At 32.1% G+C, this 10911-nt stretch overlaps 1 protein-coding gene across 1 annotated transcript in view; it reads left to right on the plus strand.

The window, feature by feature from the left end:
• Pgant9 (polypeptide N-acetylgalactosaminyltransferase 9) overlaps positions 1-7591 on the plus strand; it is a 177879-nt gene extending 170288 nt beyond the window's left edge. Inside the window, exons 11-12 of the mRNA XM_011501740.1 lie at positions 2559-2687; positions 7331-7591. Of these exons, the coding sequence (XP_011500042.1) occupies positions 2559-2687; positions 7331-7471 (270 nt within the window). The 3' untranslated portion in view covers positions 7472-7591. The remainder of the gene's footprint in view (positions 1-2558; positions 2688-7330) is intronic.
• Positions 7592-10911: the final 3320 nt, after the last annotated feature.

Consider the following 10911-nt stretch of genomic DNA (forward strand, 5'->3'; position numbering starts at 1 on the left):
GACGCTCACGCTGTGAAACGTCGGCGTCAGGTGAAAAGTGTAATGAAATGGTGGAGGTACTATATTAATCTTGAGGATACTTCGGGAGCTAACGATCTTGTCGAGTTGAGCAATTCGCACTGAGAAAGCAGTTGATTGCATGGCCGACTATGCATTTCTCTAGCCCACGCTGTAAATAATACAACGAATTGATAATTTAATTAGAATTGTGATACTACTTGGATTTAACAGAGAGCTTTGCGCTAATAAATAAAATAATAAATAAAATAAAATAAAACGAATTTGCAAAGAATAGAGGAGGATAATAAGTGATCCGATTAAATATCGCGGATGTTTTTTTGCCGATCCTTATACCGAATTTAACATCATATATATATATATATATATATAGTCTATACAACCCGCTGTATTTCTCAGTGTTCAAAAAAGTTAATTGAGTTTTCTACAATGTGAGTTAGCTGCGATTGATACAAAATCCCATCACAAATACCTAGTAATAGTATAAATCATCATACAAGAAACAACTCATAATTATTTGCCTTTAACGAGTTAATGGGGCGAGCGTTTTACAAGTTTTGCAAGATGCGCAGTTTGTAGCCTGAAATCCGCTGCTGACTAATAATATGTTTTACCAATCCATAATAATACGACTAAACAAAAATAATCGCTCCTTATCACCATTAAGGGAAAGCGTAGGTGGATAAAGAGAGCTTCCAATCCCTTTTACATTATAATTCTGAGATGTAATATTATTATTATAATAGCCTTACTCTTTCAACATCTTCCGTATATAAAACAACGCATTTCCATGTGTTATCACGGTGGCAGACACATCCTCACATCGTCCTTTTATCCGCTCTAGGATATTTTTCTCCCATTCGTGTGTCTTTACTATCATCTGCTCTACGGGCCATCTCGACACTCAGCCCGGAAGCCCAATCTCGACCTCCCTATCCCATCCTTCTCGACTGCCTTCCGATATCTCGTCGCGCGTATCCGATCTTTATCGAGATCGAGTGGTCATTTGGTTATCGAGACTTCATTTAGTAGCAATGAATCGCCAATAAACTGTTCTCCTCCTCTCCCCCTCCACCCGTCGAGCACCCCTTCTCATACCCCAGTTCGCGATTCTCCGGAATCACGCACCTCTTGGACGCGCGCCCGATCAACTTCAAAACCGCCGTCTCTTTCTTTTCCTTTTTACAACCCACTCGGAGCGTCTCTATTTGTTTTTTTCACCACGGCATCCCTCGCGCACCTGCAAACCGTTGCTTTATCTTCGGTTCCTTTCACCACATATATGTATGTATGTTTCGCGTGAAGAAGTTTCGCAGAAGAGGGGAAAAAGAGATAAAGAACTTTGTCGCTACAATGGCTGAAAAGGAGAGGGAGTAACGAGCGTAGAATGAAAACGAACGGCAGTCGACGACCTTTTGCTTTCGGCTGCTTTAACCCGACTGGCGAGTTTAACGTACGCCCTCTTTATCTCTATTTCTCTTGATTTAAGAGTGGAAACTATGTGTAGACGAAGCTTGTGTAATTAAAATACGTGGACCAAAGAGGAAAGATTTTTTAATTGGAATTTCACGGGCTCCCACTTTCCCGTGTATACGTCTACCTCGATTTCTCCTAAATTTTTCCTCCTTCAATCTTTCCCCTCCCTCCCTTCCTCTCATCATTCCACCCTTCTTCCCTTCCTTCCTTCCTTCCTTCCTTCCTTCCTTCCTTCCTTCCTTCCAACCTTCCTACTTTCCCTGTTTTCTTCCGTGCCTCCATCCATCCGCCCTCCCGTCCTTTCTTCTTTCCTCCTTATGGTACGTGTTCCATCATCCACGTGCATTGTGCCGTGCAGCAAATTTCACAATCTTTATACACGAAAGCGTGAAAGCCTAAAACTAATTACTCGACTTTTTAATTACGTGAGACTGTGGCACTGATTTAAATGTTGCTGCACTCGCTTTGCTGAATATTCGGTTGCTGGCGCTTTATTTTTATGTTGGTTTTGTGCTTCAGTACACGGCTATGATTCGCTTGAAGTTGCCGTATTATATAGCAAGGCCACTCTGTCAACCTGCACTTAATAACGCTTATGTACGCTATCCAATCCTAATATGCAATAAAACGCTGTTGTGTTTTGAAAATACGAACGAGCAAATGAAAGAATCGGACGCACGTTTGAGTAAAATTTTAGCAGCGTGTGCGCGGTCCTACTCTACGTATGAAATATGAGAATGCGGATAAACACGAGTAAATTCCGGTGAGCGGTAAAACGATCGTTCGTTCCCTTTGGCCAAATATCAAATAAATCATAAGCACGCTGCTCGAATATTTCTATTTGTGCGTGTGTCTCTATGCACTTGTATGACCGATGACTGGTGTTCGATGTCTTAAAAGTTGCACGTGTGCGCTTGTCGCGAACGAGAAGGTGTGCAAGTCGCATGCTAATGCGCGCAACCGCATTCGGCTTGAGCACCTTCAGCATGTTTGTATGTTCAGAGAATCCAATCAACACGAAATTGCCTAATGACTTCATTTTTTTATTTTATTATAACGCGTAGTACTGGATGATGAGCAAAACAGGGGAAATACGCAGAGACGAGGCCTGTCTTGATTACAGCGGCACAGACGTCATAATCTATCCGTGTCACGGTAGCAAAGGCAACCAGCAATGGACTTATAATGCACAGGTATGTATCTATACGACTACGTGCGTGGATTTGTGTTCGCGTATATATTATTTACAAAAACAAATCAGTGGATACGATTAATTGTCCTTTTCACCGTAACATTTTATGGCTATTACTGCTTCAAGGTTATAATATAATAATTCCAGTTAAAATTTACTACACTGATCTTTCAAAGTAAAAAATTTAATTACATTGTTTTATCGTTGCTAATTAATAAATAGTCTCAATCATTGTATTTGACAATGTTTTATTAAAAAAATCTTTATACATCGGCTTATATAGAAAGATAATATCAACATAGAAACTTAATATCAACATTTAATTAGAAGAACATTTAATATCAACATTAAAATAGAAACTTAATATCAACATTTTTAAGGATTTTTCTTTCACTGCACGTATAATAATAATAATAATAATAATAATAATAAAAAAATAGTAATTATTGTCAAAGAATTGAAATGAGCATAATGTAGTTTATATAGCTATGATATTATATTAATGATAATCGATTCGATCAAAGTATAAATATGATTTTTGACTTTTAGTACTTACTTCACCACTTATTCGTAATGATAGAATATTGAAGTAATAACTATTCAATCTAATAATACCAAACTTTTTATTGTTTCATTTGATAAAATATATTTTAAAATTCCTTTCACAATTAAGCCTAAAGGCGTTGATGTTTTTGATAATGATTTTATTGTCAAAAATGTATAAATAAGAATAGTTACAATTATCGATTAATTAAGAATGCAGTTAATGTAAACTCCAAAAATAGTTACAAATTAGAAATATATTGCAGAAACAAGGTATTTCTGCCACATGAAGTCTTGTAAACTAGAATAATTTTATTAAATCAACAAGTTTTCTGGTTGGATCAACCAGAGTTATCAAAGGATAGTATCGAATGTAATTTATCTTATCTGTAATTTTATATCTTTGGTCATTTTCTTTCAATTTTCCTTGAATTGATAAAAAAAAAAATAAAAAATTTCTTTAAAAATTAAATACCAATTACATTTGCGTAAAATTAAAAATTTGCTCCTATTCTTTACTATATAATATTACAATAACATATAATCTGATTATATTTTTATAGTAAAAATCATTTATGGCTAACCAGAACTCTAACAAAAGCATTCAAACTATTCGACCAAATAATTAAAATGTCCACAATACTAAAATCATTCGAATAATAGAGGAATAATAAAAAAAAAAATTAAAAAATTTTAATATATCAGTTTTCAGTTTCATAATACCGTTGAATGAACAACGAAAAATCATTGTTAAAAAGATCCATAATAAGAATTCACTTCTTTTATTCGAAAAGTCGATAAATTTATATTGTATTTAAAGGCTTATATTTTCTTCAATTAAGTTTAAATTTTAAAAAGATTGGTACATAGATTCTTTTGAAAAATTTTCACATAATTAAAAATGCCGTTAAAATAAATATAAATTAAGAAGTTCAATTCAAAGGTAAAATAAGATAAAATTATTTCAAATGAATAATAACTCAGACATGTTAAATATTTGGATAGATACTGATTGATTAGAGTACTTTATATCGCATCATATTCAAGCAGATTAAAAAGGTTTTTTTTAATCATAATTTCATTTTCATTTTTTGAATTGTGATTTATGTAAAAAGAAAAAAAAAAGAAAGAAAAAACAAATTAATCTCCAATGACTAATATATTCAACAATGCGTCAGTGTTAATTGAAATACACAAATAATAATAATCTGCATATTATTATTGATTTATTGAAATAAAATTTTAAAAATTTGAAAGTTCTTCAAGATATGGAGTAGCATTATTTTATGGTCTTATTAGTGCACAAAGTTATAAAAAATTTATTATGTTGAATTAAATTACAATTTTTTAATTCAATATATTCTCTAGTATTTCTAAATGAAATGCAGATTTAATCTTTTGCATAAATTTATAAAATGCTCGACACGTTGCTTATATAATAGTATGTGAAATAACTTTGATCTGTTTAATACATATTCAAATATAAATTTATAAAATCTTAACATTTGTATTGCGATGATAGATTTAGGTTTATACTAAATTAAATCTAATAACACTTTAAACCATTCGCTTATCCATAATTATCATTTCTAATATGTAACTGAGCGTATTAATTAATGAAAATTTTCGTCCTCTATTTCTAATTAGAACTAAATGCAAATTATATTTCAAACAAATTAACTTTAAATTATATCTATTTCTTGTTTGATTAGTTTTATACATTTAATAACATTTCTATGGCCAATGGTGAGTTCCGAATCTGAGTAAATCTTTGAAAACCAAGTTTTTTACATTCTATCTAAATTGATTTAAACGAAATTTATTCATATTAATCGTTATCATAACGTTTTAACTATTTAAATATTTTATGATATCTACCAATTTTATTGCACGATGTTCGGTGTATTTATATAGGAATATACATACTTTCTTAAAGTTAAATCGAAATATGGATAAATTTTAAATGCCCTAAACGAACTAACTATATAACAAACTTTTATTATTAATAGTCAAATAGTGTGCACAAAATTAATATTGTATAGATAAATTAATCAAATTTTTCTTTGTTAACAAAAATTACTTTATTGTAATCGCGATATATTAATTAATAATATTAAAATTATACTATTATTCATTTATAAATATAATATTAAAATCTTTAAATATTATTTTTTTAATACCTTACAAAACTTCACTTTTTACCTTATGACATTGCTAATTATAAATATTGATTTTTAATTCTTAACATCTCAAGATTTAACTAATTCATATTTTTATTACTATTTCCAAGAAAAAAACGTCGCATAAATTAATGTAAATAAATATATTAATAATAATATTGATACGTCGAATGATTCGTGATGTTTTTTAAATTTGATGTTAATAAACAATAATACTTTCCTTTATCTTTATTTTGTCTTTATTGTTTATAATGTATATTTTTAATAGCATAATTATTACGGCATTAAGCTTTATTGACATTAACGGGTGAGTTGAAATCTTGAGATTGTATTAATTCTTTATTCTGATTCTTCTTCTTTATTTTCATCAATATGAACATTTTAAAATTATTATCGAGTTCGTTAAACTAATTAAATTTTTTTAATTTATAGTCAATCTTTATAAATGTTATTAATTAGTATTGATCAATTAATTGAGCATTCGTAACTAAAATTTCGTCAGATTACGAAATTACATAGCTAAAGAATATAATTTGTATTCGTCGTTATCGAATGCAAGATTTATTTCATTTTTATTATTTTTATTACTGATGTCGGCAAAGTTTATATGCTATTCTTCTTTGACTTCATTTGAAAAGTGAGCTTCTATCAGGTTTTATGTCAACATCATTTTCAACTATGTAGACAATTATAAATAAAATTTACTCCAATAATATAACATTAATTCAATGATTTCAAATTTCTCGTAATATTTGTTAATGTAATAAAATTAATTCTGTGATCTAATGGTTTTGAAATAAAATTATAAGAACCCGTATCACTCTATTTGCAATTTTTTAAATAATAAATATTTATTTAAAACTTAAAACCAATGGGTTAACATTTTCTTATACTCTTTTATATTGTATTTCTATAGCTACAGAATTTCTTAATTTATTTTCTCTAATCGATCACTTACCTTTATAAAGTTTTTATTCAGTATAATGAATGATATTTGTACATAGAAGTGTAAATAGAATTTAGATTTCAAATCAAGAAGAAGATACTCAAGTGAATTATCTTGTTTAATCCTTGGTAAAAATAATTAAAAGTATGAATCGATTTAATTTTTTTAAGAAAAAAAAAATGAAATAAATAAGTACAAACTATAAGAAGATGTAATCTTAAAGTAATTTATTATATGTAAGAAAAGTGTGTGAGCTGCCAGTTGATTTGGATTTTCACGTGGTAAAAACAAGCAGTTGATATAAATCTTGTCAGAAAAGAAAAGAGAAAAAAAAAATGTTTGAGTAATCTTAACATTCCGCCGTATTGATTTATATCAAATTTGTCATTTGAAAGTTCGTAACCCATATGCTACTTCGTTATGAAAACATGTTTATTTAAATTCATGCATTAAGGAAAATAAAATGTAATGGTAAAAATGAAAAAAGAAAATGAAAATATAAATTTGAAAGCGAAAGTCGATAGGAACACGAAGTTAGTGAATTAAATGTTCAATTTAAGAAGATGAAACAAATTAATTTATCCACATAATTTTTACGTAATATTTGAGTAAAAAACGCAAGTACTGATTTGTGAACTTTTTCAAATTAAAGCAGATTTATTTTATTGATATTTATTTTTAATTAACGACAAGTTTATACTACTACGCATTGATGTAATGCCGGATTTTTCCTTGCGGAGCACAACGCCCAAGTGCATTGGTTAAAATAAACATTTTATTAAAATTCGTAATCCATAGGCAGCTGGATAAATAGATAAATGCGTGAATGATGGGCATATAGATCGATAAATGGCTGACTGGATGGATGGACGAGTCCTTCTGTTCATTCTAAAATCTTGCTCGCAATTTGAAATGTTGGCGTTAAATCGATCAGTCGATGACTAACTCGAGGATAAAATGTCCTTACTCTTGCAGACGAAGCAGATAAAGCACGAGAGCAGTGGCAAATGCATGTCCATCACCGAGAGCAAGATCCGGCTGCTGATGGAGGAGTGCGCGGCTGCGGCGCCTCGGCAGAAATGGGTCCTGGAGAACTACGACCCCACGAAGCTGTGATATCGCGTGCCGCTCCGGGCGCTCCAGCAATAACAGCGGCAGCGACGGCAGGAGTCGCTGCCCCAACGCTGATGATGCCCGTCGAGAAGCCAAGGAGCCTCTTTCTACTACATTCCAGCTCGCTTCCCTGCTTCTTCCGCTCGTCCTGCTCCGGCTGCGTACGCCGAAGTTTCAAGACGAGGATACATTTTTAACAAACTCGACGTTATACATACGACGAATTATTGTTGGCGAGTGTTATATTATTATTATTGTTGTGAGGACATTCGCCCGTTTTACTTATCGAAGGGAGAGTTATTATTATTATAAAAACATGGCGTATAGTCCCTCGAATCACCGGGACGTCTTCTTGTTGGACATTTCTTCTACTTTTTAGAGGCAAATGATTGATGATTAAAAGAAACTAATGATATAATAAGAATATATATAATATAAGTAATGGGCTTAAAGCGTTAAGTTTGTGCTGCCACTGCACACGTTGACAAATTATTTTTATATTTTTTCTATAATAAACGAAATAGAAACTTGTCGTAGACCTTGTACATTTCTGTAAAATAAACTTAACTACGATCAATGCCAGTTTATTGTAGAATTAAGTCCAAGATATTGGAGAGGTAAAATTTTTGAAAATATTAAAGAGAACGAAGTGTGATTCGCGAGAGAGGTTTCCTGATTAATCAGTGAATGATATCTCTTTATTATTATCTCGAATGGCGCGAGAATTTTGAGTGGAAAATATAAAAGTATAGAATTCAAATGGATAAGCTGAAAGATAGATAGATATATAGATATATAGAGATAGATAGATAGATAAAGGGAGGGAGGGGGGAGAGAGAGAGGGAGAGAGAGAGAGAGAGAGAGTGCGTGTGTGTGTGTGAGCGAGCGAGTGAAAGAGAGAAAGGAAAAAGAAAGACAGATAGTTTGATAAATAGGTAGATAGGTTAAAATAAAGGGAGAAAGCGTGAAAAAACAAAAGTGTGTATACTACTGTGTGTAAGAGTCTGTATGCGCGAGACTTTAAATTAGCTCATTACTAGTTGCCAATTATTGTAATCGATAAATAAATCTGAAGCCCCGTGTCGGGGGATCGAATTCCGCCGAACCCCAGACCCCATTATTTGCCCATGACGAATACAATCGATAGACCCGAGTATCACGAGCTGTGACGAAGAAGGAAGCTATAGATCACATAAAAAAAAAATATTCATGCAGATTCGGATAATCGAATCGCATCACTGGCATCAACATTTGCACTCCGTTCTCTACCAATAAATTAGACTGGCAACTTTCACCACGGCCTCCTTTCAATCAACGAATTAACAATCTTATTACGATAACTTGCTTGCAATTTCCGCTAATTTAGATCATAATGAGAGAAGGACATTTTCAGTAAGTATTTCGTGGTCGACTACTAACTTCTTCCATTTATATCTTTTCGGAAATTCGTTTCGATTGTACAACTGATTGTTGCGTCAAATAAGTAGGTCTGCGTGCTCGTTAATAAAATACGATGTCGTCGAACGAAGAGATTAAGAAAGGGATAGCCGTTTATGTATGAACGACAAATATACGTATATATTATATACATAGATAACCGATTGAATACATACATCGGCGCAACACTAGCCCAATACACGCACAATCGTGAATGCGCGCAGGTATATGGGTATGCATACTGACGCATGCGTATATGTATGCATATATATATATATATATGTGTGTGTGTGTGTGTGTGTGTGTGCGCGCGCGCGCGCGCGCGCGTGCGCGTGTGTGTATGCGTATTTATGCACACGGGACATTTTCTACATTTGGTAAGGACGCGGTATATCGTAAGAGAAAGTGACATATGATACAGCGCGGCGACAATGCGGTTTGTGAATTCTCGGCATGACGCACGCCGGGCGCTTAACCATGTAATATCGAACGTGCCTTAAATTGCGTGTACATAAATATTACGAGTTAGAATTAAAAACTATTGTCATCATCACGAAAAAAAAAGAAACTCTACGATATCGTGCAACAATTTGTGTTAAATAAAATCGATGTTGTTTTACATTATGGCATTACATTATGGTTTATCCCTTCGTCTTCTCTACATCTCCTTAAATACCAATGATTTCCCTTCAACTATACTATACTATACTAACTATACTACTGCTACTGTACTATGCGCGAAAAAATTATTTCTATAATGAAAATTAATAACAATGTTCAAAAATCACCTTTCTTAATTATTGTCCGATTATCGAGTATCTTCAAAGATAAACGATATTCTGAAGCATAAAGATAATAAAAGAACATTTATGTTTTGGTTTTTGTTTTTTTTCTTTTTCTTTTTTGTTTCATACGGCAAAAAGAAAAAGAAACTGCATGATGAAATATTTAATGAAACTTCCTAATTTTGTAAAATTAACTTGTGATCATGAACAACGTGTACGTTCGATATCTGTAGAGAATCACAGACCTCTATGATGATTTTATACAAGTAAAAGAAACGGGAACAACCCATATTCCTATCGTGTATTTTTAATGCTAAAAGTAGCAATTTAGTGCAACGAATAAATTCATCTACGTATCTTCTTATACTAACAGATAAACGAAAACGAAATCGCTCGTTATTCTAGCGCAGTCGCATTATGAACGTACGGACGAGTATCGTCGCTTTGGCTGCTTTTGCGCCGAATCCGTAACTCGGCTCACAAAGGCACTTCTCTCTTTATTAAGCTCTTATTCAAATTCTCTGGCTTTTAATATGGACAGTGCCAAAGGTCTGAATTTAAGTTTGAATAAAATTATAAAAACATGTTTGAAAATTTGTAAATTGAAAAAAATTGTATTTCAAAGGCTCTTATGCATTAGCGAGAGAATTTATACAAAATACGATTTAGATAGATGAATATTTCATAAAGTGTAAATGCGTTGCTGTTGCTGTTGTTGTTGTTGTTGTTGTTTTTGCAGAGCTTAATTATTGTAGAAGAAAGTTATTGCTTCATATTCAACTTTCAGTCGAGTAAAAGCATCGTTTAACATTTTAGGTTTAAGTTGGCTAAATTTCTTTATTGTGAGAATTTATTTGAATCGATAAGAAAATATATCCCGGGTCTGATAGCGTTTATTATTACATTTGCATTATCATTGTCAACTTATCTCTCCTCTTCATTTAAGCAAAATAAAAGCTTTACAAATATTCTATCGTCCACCAAATAAACGTCATTAATGTGGAATCCCGGAATGGAACGATCTATCATTTATCAATTATATTTTGTAATAACTATACTAATGCCAACAACATCAAATAATTATTCTTAGAAAACAGACGTAACAATATAACGATTAAAACGACCCATTAAGACCGTATAATTATAAAATAACAATGAAGTTTGGCATTTAAAGTAATATGCAGAATACGCGATGAAATATCCGCAATGAAATCGCTTCAA

This window comes from Ceratosolen solmsi, unplaced genomic scaffold (genome assembly GCF_000503995.2).
Source record: "Ceratosolen solmsi marchali unplaced genomic scaffold, CerSol_1.0 scaffold23, whole genome shotgun sequence".
NCBI classification, from domain to species: Eukaryota; Metazoa; Arthropoda; class Insecta; order Hymenoptera; family Agaonidae; genus Ceratosolen; species Ceratosolen solmsi.